The 21525-nt window shown below is 39.3% G+C and overlaps 1 protein-coding gene across 4 annotated transcripts in view; it reads right to left on the bottom strand.

The window, feature by feature from the left end:
- DYM (dymeclin) overlaps positions 1 to 21525 on the bottom strand; it is a 390748-nt gene that overhangs the window by 118820 nt on the left and 250403 nt on the right. For all 4 annotated transcript variants that reach the window (XM_042239587.2, XM_042239589.2, XM_015103730.4 and 1 more), the window contains one exon: positions 10894 to 10996. In XM_042239587.2, coding sequence (XP_042095521.1) covers positions 10894 to 10996 — 103 coding nt within the window. The remainder of the gene's footprint in view (positions 1 to 10893; positions 10997 to 21525) is intronic.

Here is a 21525-nt window from a genome sequence, read left to right on the forward strand (position 1 = left end):
GACAGAGAATGAGATGATTGGATAGCATCACCGACTCAATGGACATTAAGTCTGGACAAACTCTGGAAGATAGTGAAGGACAGGGAAGCCTGGCGTGCTGCAGTTCAAGGGATCACAAAGAGTCAGACACAACTCAGGGACTGAACAATAGCAAAAGTGGAGCATTCACAACAGGTATGGGGATTTTAGGACTTATGCATGAGTCTAATCTCTCACTTGGTATCTTCTATGATCTCAAATTTGAATTTGAATGAGGTCACAAGGATACTATTGTGTTGCTCCAAAATATATCTTTTTCTTTAATGTACAATGCTTACTGATCAACTTAGTGACTGAATTAATGACAAACCTTTTTTAGGGTCATGTTCTAAGCCTAACAGCATTTTGTGCTCAACTTGCACTTTTTCCATCAGCCCACACTCCAGGATTTACAGTTTGTTCCGTTAAGAAGAGCTCAATGACCCTCACCTATTTTCACATCAAAAACAGTATTCACTAAAGCCCGAGGTTAATGAATGGACAAAATCTTACTGTACTGACTTCTCATGATGTCAGTGGGATCTTTAAAGTTCAGAATGACAATGGCTCTGTCTTTAAAGCTGCTATAACTCAAGGGGTGTTGAAAGCTCTAGGAATAGAATGTCATACTGTTCCTGAAGACCCCAATCTCCAGAAAAAGTTGAAAAGGCTAATGACATTATTCAAAGACATCCATGTAAGCATCACTTTCACTTTCTTCCTTTCATTTTCACTTTCTTACTTTTGTTTTCTTCCCTGGTGACTCAGAGGGTAAAGCGCCTGCCTGCAATGTGGGAGACCCGGGTTCGATCCCTGGGTCAGGAAGATTCCCTGGAAAAGGAAATGGCAACCCACTCCAGTACTCTTGCCTGGAAAATTCCACAGATGGAGACGCCTGGTAGGCTACAGTCCATGGGGTCACAAAGAGTCAGTCATGACTGAGCGACTTCACTTTCTTTTCTAAGCCTAAAAATGTACTAAACTTTTAATAATCAGTATTAACTTTCTTATTAAGATGTAGCATACTGGTCAGTGAATTGAAATTTGAGTAAGAATAACTTTTGTTTTATTATTAGCAGAGCTTTAGCTCATTATCCAATTCCAAGTGAGAGATTAGACCCAAATGCATAAAAATAATTAACCATGCATGCCTGCCCAGTTTATTATTAAACAAACATGATAAGTCACTTCAGTTTCGAGGACTGAAACTTAGTTCTTATAAGTCCATTTTCCAAACAACTACTTTGTTGTGTTAGCAAATCAAGAAAACCAATACACTCCAAGCACGGAATAGCATCTAACAATTGTCAAAGTGCAAATTAACTTGTCTTCTGCTTCCCAAAGCATATCACTTCTCATGACTGAGATATTCAAACTCACATCTTGGAAACACAAATAATTTATGAATAAGCTGAGAAACAATTTAGGCCTAACTTTCTCTGGTGTTCACTGAATCTTCTAATAATACCTGAAGCTTAGATAAATTCTGATGATTTCATGTTCATTTTTGCATTTATAAGGTAATACTCAAATATTCTTCTAAAGATTTCTTAAGAAGTTTTCAGAAAGCCATGAAATTTCCAACAAAACAAGCAGAGCTAAATTCTCAATACAATTTTTTTTTCTCAGAAATTAAATCCACTAAGGAAAGAGTTGAGTTTCCACTCATACAATGAGTAAGATTACTAGTTTTTGGGGGTCTTATTTGGAGAAACTATAATAAAGTGCCATTTATAAAATATTTGCAGCTTTGACTATAATCAACTGTAATAATAAGATACCAGCTCAAAAATTCTTTTCATTTAAACCTCTTTTGTAATACTGGTTTTTAATAACCCTCATAATAGCTGAATTAAAGGACCCCAACAGAAATCATTCATCCCACATAAAACAAACATTGCCTTTTCTTCTTAGCTTTGTTTTACAGGCTACATTATTTCCAGATGACGCTTGAGGGGACGATGGTTTCAAGAATTAGATGCTTAAATAGACAGCTGCTTTCTATTTGCCATGTAAATCAAGGATATATCAAAGAAAATTCCAAATAGTAGACTTCTTTTCTTCCTATTAGGAACTATGAACTCAGGCAGAAAGGGAGAAACAGAGGGAGAAACAATAAATAGTTGAGCAAAGAGAAAATTAAAATGATTTCTAACAAAGAAAGTTTGAAGATCTTAGGAAAAGATGTTTTTATATTAGCTCCGTACAGCAGCAGGTAAGAATATTTTCACTCCAGTGGGAGGGGGAAGAAGGAAACTGTGCTCACTGGTTTTCACAAATTTATCACACACTGCTACTGAATTTAATATGCATGGGTTATTTTTTCTGTATTCTTTAAACTTCTCTTAGAAAGTTAATTAATCACTGCCAGATTTCAATGCAAATATCCGTTTATCAACCCTGGGATTTCTTTGGAAGGAATGATGCTAATGCTGAAACTCCAGTACTCTGGCCACCTCATGAGAAGAGTTGACTCATTGGAAAAAAACTCTGATGCTGGGAGGGATTGGGGGCAGGAGGAGAAGGGGACGGCAGAGGATGAGATGGCTGGATGGCATCATGGACTCGATGGACGTGAGTCTGAGTGAACTGCGGGAGATGGTGATGAACAGGGAGGCCTGGTGTGCTGCGATTCATGGGGTCGCAAAGAGTCGGGCACGACTGAGCGACTGAACGGAACTGAACTGAGAGGGAACATAAAAGTTATTTGAGTACTTTTCATGATAACTTAAAAAAATCCTTAAAACGGACATTTTACCATATTCTATAAGAAGAGACAGGACAAATTTCCTCTCCAGGAATAAAGGGCAGTAGTCTTTATCTCAGTTCAGGTGTGCTTAAGAGTGAAGGAATTTATTTTTCTCTTTTAAGCAAGAGGGGATTTCTCCTACTCAAATTGTCTGCAGAAGCATTCTCAGAACATTTCTGAAACTCCCAGTTCAGAAATGCTTCAAAACCAAATTATAACATAACCAAGAAAATGATTCTGATTATGTTAAAATCCTGGTTTTTCATTAGGAAGAAAAAGTGGCAGGGGTGGGTGTGGAGCTTGCTCATTTGCTAGAGGCCTCATTTATTTGATTTTTAAAATCAATTGTTCTAAAGAAGAAACTTCTTGGGACTTAATCTGTGTGGGGCTTGGAATTTACTTACGTTCAGAGCAGTTGTAGGGAAGGTAGTAAGATTTGTAACCTTATTCACAATGTTTGATTCTTGTTTTTTACATTGGTATTGACATTATGAAAGTAAAGATTCAGATCTTGATTAAAATTTCATGATCCTCCTTGGAGAACTGATTGATTTTAGGGCTGAAGCAGAGGAAATATGAGATGAGTTGGAGCACCATGAAGGATGCAAAAAAAAAAAAAAGGTTGATGCATATTCAAAGGGTAGCGGACAAAACCTGACATGGCTAAAGTTGGAATAACCTGAGTAACAAAATAACAACAGTCCTGGGTGATAAGAAGAAAATAAGTATCCGGGAGTTTATACTGATAGAAATAAATAACTGCACAGGCAAGAACTTTGGGGTGAGGTGACAACTCTTCCTTGCAGAATTCCATTTATAAATGTAGAGGGAATGAGACAAATAGAAAATCATTCCAAACTCAGTAAAATAATGATGCAGACAAGACTGATCAATGGATGCTAGGATTTGTGGAAAAATGTTTAGGAAAAAACTGGATACTGGCATTGTCTCGAAGTAGCTTCCCCATATACTCTTCCAATATAGTGGAAATATGTAATAAAGTATTTCCAGTATAGTGACAAAAACTACTATATAAAGCATACAGAAATTACAAAGGGAACATTAACAAGTTTATAGTGAAGAATATTGGCAGACATCATCCTAGTGATGTGATCAAGTAAAAACATCACCAGTGCGTGTATGCTAAGTCGCTTCAGTCATGTCTGACTCTATGCGACCCTACAGACTGGAGCCTGTTAGGCTCCTCTGTCCATGGGATTCTCCAGGCAAGAATACTGGAATAGGTTGCCAGTACCTTCTCTAGGGGATCTTTTCAACCCAGGGAATGAAGTCACCTCTCTTACATCCCCTGCATTGGCAGGCGAGTTCCTTACCACTAGTGCCACCTGGGAAACTCAAACATCACCATGAATATAGACCAACCCCATGTATTCTCTGGAATGATGCTCTGAGAAGGGCACATCATTCCTGAGGTATCCTTTCCAATAATGCATAACATCAATTTAATCATGAGAAAATGCCAGACAAACCCAAACTGAGGGACAGTCTGCAAAATAAATGATTAGTACTCTTCTAAAGTGTATGACACCACCCTTATGCTAGAAAGTGAAGAGAAACTCAAAAGCCTCTTGATGAAAGTGAAAGTGGAGAGTGAAAAAGTTGGCTTAAAACTCAACATTCAGAAAATGAAGATCATGGCATCTGGTCCCATCACTTCATGGCAAATAGATGGGGAAACAGTAGAAACAGTGTCAGACTTTATTTTTTGGGGCTCCAAAATCACTGCAGATGGTGACTGCAGCCATGAAATTAAGAGATGCTTACTCCTTGGAAGGAAAGTTATGACCAACCTAGATAGCATATTCAAAAGCAGAGACATTACTTTGCCAACAAGGGTCCATCTAGTCAAGGCTATGGTTTGTCCAGTAGTCATGTATGGATATGAGAGTTGGACTGTGAAGAAAGCTGAGTGCCAAAGAATTGATGCTTTTGAACTGTGGTGTTGGAGAAGACTCTTGAGAGTCCCTTGGACTGAAGGAAGATCCAACCAGTCCATTCTAAAAGAGATCAGTCCTGGGTGTTCTTTGGAAGGAATGATGCTAAAGCTGAAACTCCGGTACTTTGGCCACTTCATGCGAAGAGTTGACTCACTGGAAAAGACTCTGATGCTGGGAGGGATTGGGGGCAGGAGGAAAAGGGGACGACAGAGGATGAGATGGCTGGATGGCATCACGGACTCGACGGACCTGAGTTTGAGTAAACTCCGGTAGTTGGTGATGGACAGGGAGGCCTAGCGTGCTGCAGTTCACGGGGTTGCAAAGAGTCGGACACGACTGAGAGACTGAACTGAACTGAAAGTGTCAAAGGTCATGATATCCATGGAAAGACTAAGGAAACATGACAACAAAATGCAATGCAGGATCCTGGACTAGATAACAGAAAAGAACAAGGGCACTAGTGTTAAAACTGGTAAAATTCAAATGAGGTGTGTGTTTTAGTTAACAGCATTGTACCAAGGTTAATTTCTTAGTTTTCAAAAATGTTCTATGGTTATGTAAGATATTTACAAAGGGGAAAGCTGGTGAAGGCTATATGGAAATGGGGAACACATATACACCCATGGCTGATTCATGTGAATGTATGGCAAAAACCACAATATTATAAAGTAATTAGCCTCCAATTAAAATTAAAAAAAATCCTTTGTAAGCCTAAAATTATATGAAATAATAAAGAAAGAAAGGACTGAAGGAGGGAAAAAGGAGAGAAGGGAGGGGCAAATAAGTCATAAACATGACAAAAATGTAAAGATCTTTATCTAAAAAGAAAAGTATAAGGTAGTAAGTTCTATTTTTCCTTCTTTTCAGTGTAACTCCCCATAGGTAACCATTACTTAATATTTTCTTAGGCATTATTCCAGAAAAATTAAATGCATACTTTCAATCATACATGTACATATAACCTATATACTATAAAGTATGGTTTTCTGTTTTTTTCTACCAAATAAAGTGTTATGGATATCTTTTCATATAAATCTATATGGATTGAATGGATATATTGGATTTGTTTTAAAAAATGTCTGAAGAATACTTCATTGGATAAACTTAAACTTTAATCAGTTCCTTAAAGATAGATTTTTTTTCCCCTTATTTCCATATTTTTGCTGTTAAACCAAGCCGAAAAATATGGCTTCCCAGGTGGCACTAACGGTAAAGAATCCACCTGCTAATGCAGGAGACATAAGAGATGCAGTTTCCATGCCTGGGTCAGGAAGATTCTTTGGAGGAGGAAATGGCAACCCACCGCAATATTCTTAACTGGAAAATTCCATGAACAGAGGAACCTGGCAGGCTACAGCCCATGGGCTTGCAAAGACACTTGAGTGACTGAACACACTTGTGTAATTGCATTATCTAGTTGACTTTAGCAGTTTCTAAAGTCAAGTCATGCTCAAGAAACACATTTTCCCTTTTTGAAAATATTAACTTTTTCAGAGTATAAAGTTAATTTTTCTAAATTCACTCTCATATCACAGTGTCAGCCAAGCTGTCATCTATATGTTATTACCCTCAACAAGCAGTTCTTTTCTTCCCATAGTGCTCCAAACACTACTTTTTTAAACGGCTTCACTGGGATAACATCCACAACCACATGTGCATATGAGTGCACAGGCGCTCAGTCGTGGCCACCTCTCTGTGACTCCGTGGAGGGCAGCTCGCCAGGCTCCTCTGTCCATGGGATTTCCTAGGCAAGAATACTGGAGTGGGCTGCCATTTCCTCCTCTGGGGGATCTTCCCGGCCTAGGGATCGAACCTGCATCTCCTGTCCACCTGGGAAGCCTTCACAAGCATGTACTTTGTTAATTTAAATGTACAATTTAACAGTTGTTAGTACATTCAGAATTGTGCGACCATCACCATAATCTAATTTTCAAACATTTTTATCATCCCTGAAAGAAACCCTGAACCATCAGCAGTCACTGGCCATCCTGCATTGGATCGTGGATTTTTTCCAATAAATACAGTCGGCTCTCCATAGTTTCAGGTTTTACTTCTGTGGATTTAACCAGCCTTGGATAGAAATTTCTATCCGTGGTTGAGTAAATCCGAGGATATGGAGGGCTGACTGTACTATACCACTTTATATAAGGGACATGAGCATCTTGGATCTTGGTATATGTGAGGGCTCTTAAAACCAATCCCCCTCAGACATTGAGAGACAATGTATACTATGTTTCTTCCTATACGTGCAGCTTATGATAAAGTTTGATTCATGAATTAGGTACTAGAAGAGAATATCCAAATTGCTAGCATCACTACTCTTGTGCTTTAGGGTCATTAAGCAAAAGAATGGTTATTTAAACACAAGCACTGCTCTCCTGCAACAGGCAGCTGATAATCTGGATGGCTACTATGTGACTAATGGTCGGGATATGCTGGACAAAGGGATGATTCATGTCCTAGGCAGGATGGAGCCGGACATTGAGAGATGTCATCATGCTTCTCAGAATGGTGTGAAATGTAAAACTATCAACTGCTTACTTCTGGAATTCTCCATTTAATATTTTTGGACTGCAGTTGACTGTGGGTAAGTGAAACCTCGGAAAGCAAAACTGGGGCTAAGAGGGGGATGATTGTACTCGCTTAGCAAGTTGATGATAAACCCTTAGTTACTATTTCTACATCTGGGGATTTTTCTGACCTGGCTCCTTACTATTTTTGGCCAGGGTCTTTTTGGCTTGTGCCTTTGCATTTATGATTGGAATGAGATTGGAAAGTGGATCCTATGAAAAGGTTAAAAAGTTCTTTGATGATCACACGGCAATATAATTTGGTTCCTTAAGATTCCACCTAGGATAAATTAGTCATCTCAACTAGTTGCTGAGATAATCACTAGAAATCAGGGAAACGATGTTTACATGTAATTGTGACAACAGTCCTAGTTAAAAGCCAGTTACATTTCAAAAGCAGCTACAATGCATTTACTATTTTTGTTTCACCGCCTATATTCAGGTTGTGTTTTATATGACCAAAGTTATTTTAGAGGTTTATTCTTTTTTTCTTTTTTGGCTGAGCCTTGAAGCAAGTTGGATCTTAGTTCCCTGACTGGGGATGGAACCTGTACCCCCAGCAGTGTTAGTGCAGAGTCTTAACCACTGGATTGCCAGAAAAGTCCCTAGGGGTTAATTCTTATGAAAATAGTGTTGAAAGATTCTTCTCTAATAATTCTCTCATGTCTTTTTAGTTGCTGAATTAAATTTTATGAAACTCTGATATAAAGACACCAAAACTCAGCCAAGTCAACTGAACTTCACTAGCCTTCCTAGATGCCTCAATCACTCTCTGACCAGCTATCACTGTAGTGAGCATTCTCTCTCCCCATGGAGAGCTCAACTGCAATTTTTGTTTTATTTTCCCTTAAGCAGTCAGGGCATTTCCTCATTATCTAGAAGCTGGCTGAAGGTTTCAGGTTTCCCCTGAGAGGTTCAGACAAAATGGTTGTACTAAAGTACTAATATTAATGTTTTCATAACATGCTATTTGTTTTCTATGCTGTTACTCAATTGACTGGTGAATTATACAGTATAATGACAATAAACTTTTCTTAATAAACTCAGAAATCTCTAGGTAGTCTGAAAGTACTCTATGTGCTACAGTGAGAAGAAAAACAAATCCTTATTTTTATGCACGTATTCAAACTCTCTGCTAATACAGTTCTCTCAGTCCTGGTGTAGAAAGTATACATCTGGGAATTCACTGCTGCATTAAGGCCCTTTCATTTTCCTTTTCCGTCTTTTACAAACAAATGTTCTAATGCATTCGTTGAGGACACAGAATTTTATGTGGTTGTTGGCAAAGACACTTAACAAGTGAAATTTCTGGGGAAGAAAAAGGGAACATACTTTATTCGTCCAATTAATGGCCAAGTTAAAAGAGAATGATAATGAGAACATGGTTTCAAAAGTTCACGCTCTCATACATAGTGTTTTGAGCAATAAGAATGACCAATAAAACATGAGTTGTCACCAAGAAGAACTACCAAAGCACTTACTTTTGAGGTTGCTACTGTTTTCTTTAGTCATCTTTCAGCCTAGTGGCAGGGTGAGTGATTCACAATCATCGATACTACGACTGAATCAGTGTTACCCACCCTCTTCACTTAGCTCTAGGGAAAGGCAGCAAAATTCAAGTTCATAAACCTATTTGAAAAACACTGTGATTTGCAAAGTCTCATACATATAAATGTTAAAATAAGACTGTCAATGACAGCTTCATATGGAATTTTCCTTGTATTTCTAGAAAGCAGATGCTTCAAGAAGTTCCTTTTTATTAACACTTAATGAAAATTTCATGCTAGAGGAAAACAAGGACTCTCAAAACTGTACAGTTCAATAGCAGACTTCATATATCCATTACGAGTTCAGCTTGTGCTTTCGCTGCATAATTACCTCCATAACTGGCAAATGCTATTAAATATGACCCATTTTCTCAAAGAAAATTATCAATTTTCAGGCCTCTGATTAAAGGAGAATACTACTAAGGCAACCTCAGCGTACACATTCAACACATTTTGTGTGGAATGAAACAACAGGAATACTATATAAATCAAATTATACGTGTATAAAAATGACAAAACATTTACAGGTGAAAAAAATTCATATTCTTAATAAACATAACCCTATTGCCACTCTGGCCCCAAATGTGGATTCCAAGGAGCAAGTATAAAGAATTACTTTTCTTAGAACAAGTTATGACAAGGAAAGAATTAAATCAGCCATAATGCTCATTTTTTCAAAAAGATGAGAATATTCAGCTGGCAGGAAAATTTTAAAAGATAGTTTTTTTTTTTTGGTAAGAGAGAAGTACTTTGGAATTTCAAACTTAATACCTTAATGGGATGACAGATCATAACATCTTTCTCACACACACACTAAATAAATAAATATAAGAGAAGAAAAACAGCGCCAGTCAGGTTGTGGCTGCACATAGCTATCTCTGTTTATCAGTGTCTGATATCCGGACTGGGTGCTGTTCCCACAGTCTCGTATCAGCACAACCATTTAGAAATGAAACAAACCACAGCAGGAAACAAGCAAAACAACTCTCTGGCTGTCTGGTACACATCACCACTTCAAACTCAGAATACAAAAATTCTCTGCTCAAGTTTCTGAATATCGACTTTAAGTTGTCCCCAGATAAACAAATAGGGAGGTTCTTATTAGAACTGGATGAACTATCTCTGTGACTTGTGACATGAAAGTTTTTCGTATCCTCATCTAAGCATGCTCCACAATATGAGAAGTGTCACGGACAATGCCGCTGTCCTAAAGGAACCCACACAGCGGGTTCCCCTCTTATTCCACATTGCTCTTCCCTGGGCTGTGTCTATTCTATTCTGTTATCATCCTCTGAGGTCAGGTGGTAATAACCTCTTCATCTTTAAAGAAGGGGGAACAAATGCCACATGTTACTGCTGCTCTCTGCTGACCATGACTACGAGACCAGGGCAGACACCCTGAACGAGACCACCAGCAGAGCCAGTAAGAGTCTCTCTCTCCCAGGACATGAGAATTAGAGGACTCTGAACAGTCAGCAAAAGGCATGACTCGCATTAAAACACGTTAAGGGTTGGGAGGGAAGTGGGTGGGAGGAGGGGTGAAGGCTGCTATTTCAGACAGCAACTATAGAAAAGGGGCCTACGGGATGCAGCAGCAGAATAAATCTGAAGCAAAAAGAAGCAGATAACAAAACTAAATGTCCAGAAAGACAGGCTATTTTGAAGAATCCAATGGCTTTTCAATTTTAAGTTCTTGTTCTCTGAAATCCAGGTCTATATCTTCCCCTTGAGTTTAGTGAGAAACCTTTGCATACTTCTTATAAAATTCCTCCTTTCGTTTCTCTGTAGTTAGTTTGGGTGGCCTTCCTGACTAAGGTAATAAGATTTCTAATTATTAACAATCATTGATTTAGGTTTGACTTTCTTCAACCACGTGTTAATAACCTTTGAAAAAACTTTTTCCCTTGATTTCAAAAGTTTCTTCTTTATTTTCTATTACAGGTTTCTCAGTGGCCAAGAACAGTCAGAACTTAGGAAGAGGGGGAATCGTTATTTTTTAATTTAGCAACGAAAGGAAAAATTTTTTATTGACAAGTAAGGTAACTACTTACATAATCTGGTAGAGGAACATCATTGGAACTCAGTGAACCTCTCAAGGACTGTGTGGCTTGTTCCAGAACTTTGTTGTGTTTTTTTGACAGCAAGGAAAACAAGCTGAAAAAACAAACAAAAGCCCAATTATATTAAAAGAACTAAGTGTCTCCTTTCATAGGTTTTATATGGAATTATATAACTACACAGAATGTCAATTATTTCAAAATATACTTGTAAATGATTATTTTTTCATGCCTGTGTGAATAGCAAGATTAACAATACTATTGATATAATAAATGATAAAGTGAAAAGAATGCTTAAATTCTAAGGGCTCTATAAAATAAAAGTTTGCCAGTTTAAGACTGTATTTCAAGTACAAGAGAAACTTTCAGAAGATTACTATCATGGAAAGAACAGTGGACAGAAATTTAGAAAACCTGGGACATGAACTGACTTTAGGAGTAACTCAGAGTGTATACTCTGTTACAAATCACTTGAGCTTGCTGTATCTCAGTCTTCTCATCTTTCAAATAAGTGTATCAGGTTATTTCTCTAGCATAACATAGAGTCCATGATTCTATATTATGGCTTTATATTCTTATTTCTAAAAAAGACTGACTTTCAATATTGTATTATAAGATTTTGCTTCTGGCCATGATGGATTAACTGGTACTGGATAACTTGCCTGTGTAAACAACTAAAAACTGAACAAAATATATGAAATAACTGCTTTCAGATGCTCAACAACATCTGAATACAGGATTATGATCCCTAAAATAAGAGAGATCCACAGTGTTGTGTTAATCGCTCAGCTGTGTCTGACTCTTTAGGATCCAATGGACTGCAGCCCACCTGGCTCCTCTGCCTATGGGATTCTCTAGGCAAGAATACTGCAGAGGGTAGCCATTCCGTTATCCAGGGGATCTTACTGACACACGGATTGAACCCAGGTCTCCTGCACTGCAGGTAGTTCTTTACCATCTGAGCCACTAGGGGAGCCTTTTGGGGGCCCATGTGATTCATTACCTAGAAAGTGAGTTTCTAGCCAGAGGAACATTTTAAGACTGTGGCTCAGAAAGCTGGGGCCCAAGCAGTGCACAAGAGTACTGTACTGAGAAAACAGATATGAATCCGCGGCTTCTGTGGCAGCTGGAATTTGCAGAGTAGATTGTTAGACTGCAGGGAACTGCAAGAGGGAGGTCCAAGACCTGCTTCAGTGTCAATTCTTGAGTGTCTGGCTAAATTATATGCTGTGCTGTGAAAAGACAGACCTCACAAGATATGACAGTAAACCACCATTCAGGAGGCACAAACCAAACAGAGATTTTGGAAACCACAGAAGACTGGAGGTATGCTGAAGTTCCAACCTGTCAGAGTGGATAACACTCAGCTGAATTCTTGGAAAGATGATGTTTTAGGAGTAGTATTCTAACCAAGAGTAAAGATTATTCTAAGATGGATCCTAACAGAACTAAGTGAGTGATTTTCAAGTATAAAACAAATTTACATTAAATATAAATGGATTAAACCCTCTGGTTAAATGATAAGAGATTGTCAGACTAGGTAAAAAAACTAAACCCCAAAACATGCTATGTATAAGAGCCATACTTGTAAATTTGAAGATACAGATAAGTGAACAGTAAAATGATTCAAAAGAGATATTGTTTAATACAAACAATAATCATAAGAAAGGTAGAGTGGCTATATTAATATTAGACAAAGTAGGTTTAAGGATAAGATTATTACTAGAGATAAAGAGAGAAATTTTATAGTGATGAATTTACCAAGAAGCTGTAACAATCATAAATGTGTATATGCCAAATAACAGAGTTTCAAATATATATAAGTATATGATCCTAATATTATATCTACTATCTCTAATGAAAAAAGAATTCCTCTTTGGGCTAGACAACGGGTTAAAAATAAAGACAATTCTGATTCCATGTACTTTTCCATATAAGTATGGCTTGTAATATCTTTTTTTTTTTCACTTTATTTAAATTTTATTTTCTTACTTTACAATACTGTATTGGTTTTGCCATACATTGACATGACTCCACCACAGGTGTACATGAGTTCCCAACCCTGAACCCCCCTCCCATCACCCTCTGTAGTATCTTTTCTAAGGCCTGAAACATTACTCTAGTATTTCTTAGCGGTATCTTTCTAAATAGAATATTGATCTGAATATCAATTTAGAAAAATATCTAATTATTTCTGAAGCTTTAAATGGGATAATTATTGAAAACAAGACTACTAAGTATTCTTTCCAGATTAAGTATTAACTAACATAAAAATGTTAAAAAATGAAAAAGTTTCTTAACACTTATGGGTAATGCTGGACGTGCACAAAGCAAATTTAACAGAGCCGAGAATATTCTCTAGATTCATATTCAAATACTTCAGGAAAATCTGTGAAATAATCACTGGGTGAATAAGTGTGAAATCATGTAACACTGATCAAGCATATGTTGATGAAGAGAGATTTCTGTGAAATGGAATAGTCCAGTAAAGTTTCATGAAGGGGTTAGACTTTACATAAAGTCTTGAAGAGGAAAAAACATCCATGCAAGAAGAGAAGGCATTTCCAAACAGAAGGCAAAGCACAGAGGCAAAACAGGGGACAGTGAGAAGAGGGAAGTGGAAATGTGTAAAGAAGCAGGAAGAAGACTCAGTCTGTAAGGGTCTGTGCACTGTTTCTGTCGTTTTATTTTTATGGGTCTTCTTTATTTGAGTTTTAGCTTTGCCTTTTTTTTCTTTTTCCAGGTTAAAAGTAAACATCATGCTTTTCCCCCACATTCACTCCCATGACTCACTGGTAACAAATGTTAGTAGTTTATTGTCTATGATTCCAGAAATGTTATATTCATCAAAGCATGTATAGGAATGAATACTGTACATATACATCCATGCTTCTTAATTCACAAAATAGGTATTGCTCTGTACCTTGCACTTTTCCCACTTAATAATACAATCTTTGATTCGTTCAATAAAACATATATTGACTTAGTTAACTGATATCCAAGCATATGTATAAACCACATTTTGACTAATCCATTAGAAAAGTATCATTGCAATGTTTACAATTTTTTGTGTCATAAACAGCACTGCAGTGAACACTCCTATACATAATTTTTAGCATACCTGAGATGAGACTGACTATAGGATAAAGTAAAACTGCTGAGTAAAAGAATAATTGAACATATTACTGAACTGCAAGGTGTATATATTCTTAAAAATACAAATTATTTTTCAGGCAATGAAAATTAAGAGATAAAAATATGTTGAAATAGTGTATAAAGCATATTCACAAGGAAATGCATAAAAGGGGGAAATTAGTAAGATTCATCTAATTAGTTAGTATGTTGTTATGTTAACTCACTTCAGTCGTGTATGACTCTTTGCAACCCTATGGACTATAGCTTGCCAGCTCCCTCTAACCACGGGATTCTCTAGGCAAGAATATTGGAATGGGTTGCCATTTCCTCCTCCAGGGGACTTTCCTGACCCAGGGACCAAACCCATGTCTCTTATGTCTCCTGCATTGGCAGGCGGGCTCTTTACCACTAGTGCCACCTTGGCACCCCTCTGAAATCACAGAGCTATGTACAAAAGCAGGCTTCTGCTCAGGACACTTTTGGCTGCAGAAGCAGACATACACCCAGGCACGCCAGCTCTGCACACGGCTTCAAGGCCACATTCTAAGGCCTTCAAGGCCATTATATTACATAACTAAATATACTGCTGCTGCTGCTGCTAAGTCACTTCAGTTGTGTCTGACTCTGTGCGACCCCACAGACGGCAGCCCACCAGGCTCCCCTGTCCCTGGGATTCTCCAGGCAAGAACACTGGAGTGGGTTGCCATTTCCTTCTCCAATGCATGAAAGTGAAAAGTGAAAGTGAAGTTGTACTACTCAGCGAATTTTCTGAAATAAATGGAGTTTTAGAAATTTTTTGAGATGGAATGGTCTTTGGTGGTTGATTCTAGTATCTGGCATGGCAAGACTCAAAGGGGCATCAACTGGGTGCCTGAACAGAAAGCTAAAGCAGTAAACATACCTGGAAAAAATGAGCTTTCTGGTATTAGTAAGAGGAAAGGGGGCAAATGGAAGTACAGCAGCGCATTTTATGTTTACACAACACCAGAACTGTTCATGGGTTCAACAAACCTGGGATTTTCTCAGTCAGTGTTCTAAGAGTGTACCCTTTAGAGAAGGACAAAAGAGGTAACCTATGGTAGCTTTTATCATCAATTGAAGACATTTATGAAATGAGTCCTGGGAATCAAAGCAAAGAGGGTTTGATAATGTTTTCTTCAGAGAAGAAAGGCTAGTTTGTTTATTTTAAAAGAGAATACTAACAATCTGCTTTCCTTGTTAGTAGAAGACAAAACAAGGAAGGGAACGGTAATTCAAACACAAGCTCTTTCAGTTGGACACAAAGGAAAATTTGACTGCTTCGGGCCTGCAGTGTTGCTATAGTTCACCCCAAGAACCTGTAGCTACTGCTCCCAGCTGTTTTTAAGAAGGTCGGTGTAGGAACAGATGATCTGAGGTCACTTCAGTTTTCTATCGCGAATGAGAAACAGAATTCACACTTACTCAGGCTATTATTCTTCTGCCATCTAATAGGCTTTTTTCTCAGTTCTTTTAGCCAGAGCTCTCAAAGTTTTCTTAAATTTTTTTAAAAAATTCTAATTTTGTCTTCCATTTAGCATTTTTAGGGCACAATGACCTAAATTTATATAAGACATGATTTGCAAATTGCTGAGAAAAGTAACTTTTGCTTAAAGCTTTTGCATTCAAAGTACCAGCCCCAGTTAAATGCTAGTGAGAATAAGTATCACACATGATATCTGTATGGAAGGGGTAATTCTGATTCTGGAAATAAGTGAAACTGACTCCCAAGTGCACTGAAACTCAGAATATAGCTGACGTGATACTTTATTTAAATTAGAAAAAGACTGGATTTTCCTTGTTGTACAAGCATGTTCATTATAAATTTGTTTAATGGTGAAAAACTAAAAGCAATAAAAACTCTGGTCACGAATACAATGGATAAATAAACTGGGATAGTCATATAATAGCACACTATATAACAATTAAAGGTTATCTAAATGGGATAAATCTCAAAAAAACAATGTTGTTCAATGAGCAAGGACCCTGGTAGAGAATGTGAACAAGGCATTATTATTTATTCAGTGTCTTTACATGCAAATCAACATTATATATCTTCTACAGATAAAACTTTTGAAGTAATAAAACACACATGGAAATGATAAACATGACATTTAGGATAGTAATCATTCTCTGAGAAAGGAAGGAAATGAGATCAGGGAGGAAGAAATGAGAGGTTCAGCACACTCTGTCTCTCAAATATTCTTTCAGTTATAGTAGATATATACATACTATATATATATATTTTGGTTATACTACATATATACATACAATACACATAATACTTTGGCCACCTGATGCAAAGAACTAATTTATTGGAAAAGACCTTGATGCTGGGAAAGATTGAGGGCAGGAGGAGAAGAGGGCCACGAAGGAAAAGATGGTTGGATAACATCACCAACTCACTAGACATGAGTTTGAGCAAACTCAGGGAGACAGTGAAAGACAGGGAAGCCTGGTGCACTACAGTCCATGAGGTCACAAAGAGTTGGACACAGCTTAGTAACTAGACAACAACAACATATCTAGGGGACTTCTACGTTACTCTGTTTTTTTGGTGTATGCCTGAAATATTACACATTTAAAAAACTAATAAAAAAGAACACACTATCCTGAAGAAAACAGAGTCCCTGCCAACAGTCAGCATTTCATAAAAGAAAGAAGCACATAAACACGCATGATGAGTCCAACCTGGAATGTGCTCCGAAAACCACTGGCTGCTGCAAAGGGCTGTCATTCAGGTGCCCAGATGGTGGCAGGAGATAAGACAGTTTAAAGACAGACTGTGAAGGGCCACTTATGGCACCTCAAAAGTCCTGGACCTTTCTATATGGAGTGAGAAGCCAATGGAAGCTAATCAGACTTAGAAAATGAGTAGAGAGACGTCTAATGGAGTAAGGGGGAAAATGTCTACAATACTGGAATCAGAGAACGCCATGGGTCTGAGAGAGTGCTGCAGGAGTAAAGCTGAAGGCTAGGTACGTCTCCCAGAGGAAATCTATCTTGACGGCGCCCTTGAAGGTTAAGGGGTTTGCCTGTGGGGAAACGTAAAGGGGAAAGGAGAGCCATTCTGAAAGGTGCAGAAGCATACAGAAAGGCACAGAGCCGTCAGGGAAGTACCCAGAGCTTACGAGGCAAAGCTAGTACAAGTCCACAGAGTGGGGAGCATTAGGCCAAGAGATTAATCCAGCAAGAACAGCAGGACCTGTTTAAAAAAATGCCAAGAGGTTTGCACCGTCAAGTTACTGAGACAGACAGTAACTCAATCATTTACCAAGAACTGACTACATGTCAGGGATGAACAAGTTGTCTGCTGGGGATATAGCTACTAGCAAAAGCCACAAGACCTGTGCCTTGCCCTCTTGGAGGGCACAGTCTGGTCAAGGAGGATATACTTGTATACAAGTGCTCCTGTCACTGGTGATGGAGAGATGCATGGGCAGAAATGGGGACAAAGATGAGGGTGTCTGATCACACCTGAAGTGGGGACAGGAAATCATTTCTGGAGATGATGCCTGCGCTGAATCTTCAGGACCATTCTGAAGATAGCCAAGTAAATCAGGCAATGGGAAAGGTAACGTGGGAAGAGAGAAGAGTATGAGAGGAAGCAGAGAAATCCGAGCCCTGCAGGTGCAGTCAACAGAGCAGCACACAGGCTCATAAGGTGCTAAGTATCTGGCGCCCCACGTTACGGTCAGGGCAGGAACGGGAACAGCTCATAGAGCACCTCTCGTGTCTTAGTGAGACCTTGGACTTCATCCTGAAAGCCAGAGGTGTTTTCTGACAGCAGGACTACAAAGATAAGTAAAAGAGAAAAATGCAAAGCTGCTGTGTTTGGTGTCCAGGTGGGAGGGGGGCAGGAAGGGATGGGCAGGAGGGGTGCCCGAGCCCCCTCGTTCTTCTCTGTCCTTCGTCTCTCCCTGATGCTCTCTCATCTCGAGGTGGCTGCAGAGGCCCTGTCACAGAACCTGAACAATCCAAACCTGTGCAAGGAGGTACAGGTACATAACAATTATACTTGTTTGAGAAAGATTCTCGGCCCCTAGGCAGGATGGGAACGTTGGACAGGGTGGGCAAGAGAACAGGAATGGAAATAGATAATTTGGCATAACTTTTACACTGCTAAAAGTGAAAGGTAAGGAGGGCTTGAATTGGAGCAGGTATGAGCTATTTGCGGGAAAAAAGGAATCCTGGATGACTCTCAGGTCTGGGAAATCTAGTGGCTGGCTGAGAATGTGACTGAATATGCCAGGGATATACGAAGAAGAGCCTAAGAGCCGGGAGAAGACCTGGGAAACAAAAAGCTGTGTCTCGACAACAAGCGCAGCAGCTGACAGACTGACGGAGCAGGCAGACTGACGGAGCAGACAGACTGACGGAGCAGACGACACTGTTCATCATCAGATACCACCTGACGTGTATGCCGTCATTCTCCAGCCTTGTTTTATTTTGAAGGGATGATGGAATTGAGGCGGGGAGTGGGTAAGGCTCATAGCTACTAGTGGTGGAGTCCGGAGTCAAATTCAGGCAGATGGGCTCTCAGAGTGGTGTTCTTAACAGTTCTGCCATGAAATTCAGAGGTGCTCTGGAATACCTAGATGCCCATGGTTAGAAATGTCCAGATTCCAAAAACACCAGGTGCTCAGGAGAGACGTTAAGAAATTTAAGGGCTATTAGCATCAGTTGAAATCACAAAAGTACAGGTGATCACCCAAGGATAACACATTTCTAGTATAAAACAAGGACAGAATTCTGGGTAAAGCCAGTAAAGTGTATTCGACGAAAGCTCGGAGTAGAAGAAGGGGAAGAGAAGACATTCTTTTGGAAGTCAGGAGAACCATCTTAAGGGGGGAGCACTTGCCACTGTTAAAAGGTAAAGAAGGACTGAAAAAAATAAAGTCACCGGATTTGACACAAGGCAAGGAATCAACGGTGATGGTAAAAGAAACTTTTTTCAGTGGGGAGGAGGAGGCAGAAGCTGGCCCCCAGCAGCTGGGAGAGAAGCAGGACGCGGGGAAACAGGTGGTGCTGGGGTGAGGAGAGTGACCGTATAAGCCTGCGGAGGAGGCAAGGCAGACAGAGGTCAGTGACTAGGAGGGGTGGTGGAGGTCCCTCTTTGACCACCGCAGACATGCCCACAAGAACCTTGCCGCTGCTCACAACATGCAGTCACGGCCTCTCCACGCCCCAGTCCTTCCTCTGACACACTCACGAGGAGCGCCACCAGAGACATGAGGTGGACCTCAACTCCACAGATGAGGAAACAGAGCTGGTGGTTCAGCCAAGGTCAAAGTGACACAGAGCAGTGACTACAGAAGTCCTTTATAAACCCTCCGGAGCTATTAAAATGCAAAAAAATACCAAGTTTATTAAAGTTATTTATTAAAGCAGAGTTATAGCTAGAAACTGAGTCTCCCCACGCCTAGCTTCCCGCCGTCTCCGCTGCAGACACAGACCCCTCCTCCTCTCGGCCCGTCTCAATGCTGCCTCTCCTTTGAGGCACAACTGCACACCCTCTGTGAGAGGCTATGCTCACCCTGCCTCTGAGCCACACTCACTTGATCACTCAGTTCATGACTAAACGTAGTCTCAGGCTGCTGGATAGTTTTAATTAGCTTTATTGAGGAATGATCTCCGTATTATAAAATGGACCAATTTTAAGCAAACAATTCAAAGAGTTTTGAAAAATACAAACATCCATGTGACTCATCACCGTAACCATGATAGAGATGATTCCCTCACCCCAGGAAGTTCCCTTGTGCCCCTCTGAAGTTAAGTCCCTCGTCCAATATGCACCTCCCCAGACCCGACCCCAGGTAACCAGGGGTCTGCTTTCCATCACAACGGTTCTGCCCCGTCTAGACTTCATGCACAGAGACTCACACCGCCTGCACTCTTTCATGTCTGGCTTCTATTCCTCTGCATAACACTCTTCACACTAACCCACATGTTCTGTGTGTCGGCAGTCCACTCCTTTTGCTGCTGAGGAGTTTCCACTGTATGAATGAATCTCAATTTGGGGACATTTGGGTTGTCTTCAGTTTTGAGTTATTATGAATAAAGTGGCTATAAATGCTCTTGTACAAGTTTTTATGTGAACATATGTTTTCATTTCTCTTGAATAAATACTTAGAAGTGGGACTGTGGCATTGTATGCCAATTGTTTTGACTCTATAAGAAACCATCAAATTTTGTTCTACATTTTTGGTAGCAGGGAAGTGGAGGGCAGGGAAGCCTTGATATTTCAGACTTTACATTTAGCTATTTTAGTGGATGTGAAGTAGATGTCACTGTAGTTTCAATTTGCCTTCCCCTAATGAATTTTCTTGGGCTCACGTTTTCTTTGCTGAAGTGTCTATTCATATCTTTGGTCCATTTTTCAAAAAAGTGTTTTGTTCTTCTTGAGTTGTGAGAGTTCTTCATATATTCCAGACACAAGCCCTTTAATAGATTTTTCTTTTTTGTCAGTTTTAAAATATTCTCTCCCAGCCTTACTGAGATAATAAATGATATATGACATTGCAGAAGGTGTGCAGCATGTTGATTTAATACAGACACACTGCCAAATGATGATTACCACAGCTTTAGCTCACATCTCTATCCCATACCACAACTACCATTTCTTTCTTGTGGTGGGGACATTCAAGATCTACTTTCTGAGCTCCTTTCAAGTATATCAGTTTGGTTCAGTTCAGTTTAGTCACTCAGTCGTGTGATTACCATGCTGTAAATCAGATCTCCAGAACTTAAAACTGGAAGTTTGGGAAGGGAGACTTAGGAAGAAAGGGATATTATGACTGATTCGCGTTGTCATATGGCAGAAACCAACACAAAATTGTAAAGCAATTTGGGAAGGGAGACTTAGGAAGAAAGGGATATTATGACTGATTCACGTTGTCATATGGAAGAAACCAACACAAAATTGTAAAGCAATTTTCTACCAATTAAAAAAAAAAGACCAACTTTGTTGTGGCTGTTCAGTCTCTAAGTCATGTCTGACTCTTCGCAACCCTGTGGACTGCAGCATGCCAGGCTTCCCTGCCATCCACTGTCTCCAGGAGTTTGCTGAGTTTCACGTCTGTTGAGTCAGTGAAGCCGTCTCACCATCTCATCCTCTTGACCAACCTGCTATCAGCTGAACATCAAACTGGTTGTAGCATCATTTTTTAAACATTTGGGTACTGTCATTGAGATAAAATTATAGTCTATTCAGAGGCACCTGTCTCTCTTGACCTGTAAGTTATAAGCATGCAAATATATCCTAAGTACAACACAGAGTAGGGTGTGTGATATAAAACTAAAAAAAGAATTTAACACTGATGAAGATTAAACAGTGACCTTAAATATACTGAGAAAAGAATCTATATTTCCTTATTTTGAATCTCATTATTGGGTGTTATTTATTTTTGTAAACAACTTCTCCCATTCTGGAGAGAGGTAGGGGAAGTGGAGTTAAGTTTTAGAATTTGATGA

Source organism: Ovis aries, chromosome 23, assembly GCF_016772045.2.
Source record: "Ovis aries strain OAR_USU_Benz2616 breed Rambouillet chromosome 23, ARS-UI_Ramb_v3.0, whole genome shotgun sequence".
Lineage (NCBI taxonomy): Eukaryota > Metazoa > Chordata > Mammalia > Artiodactyla > Bovidae > Ovis > Ovis aries.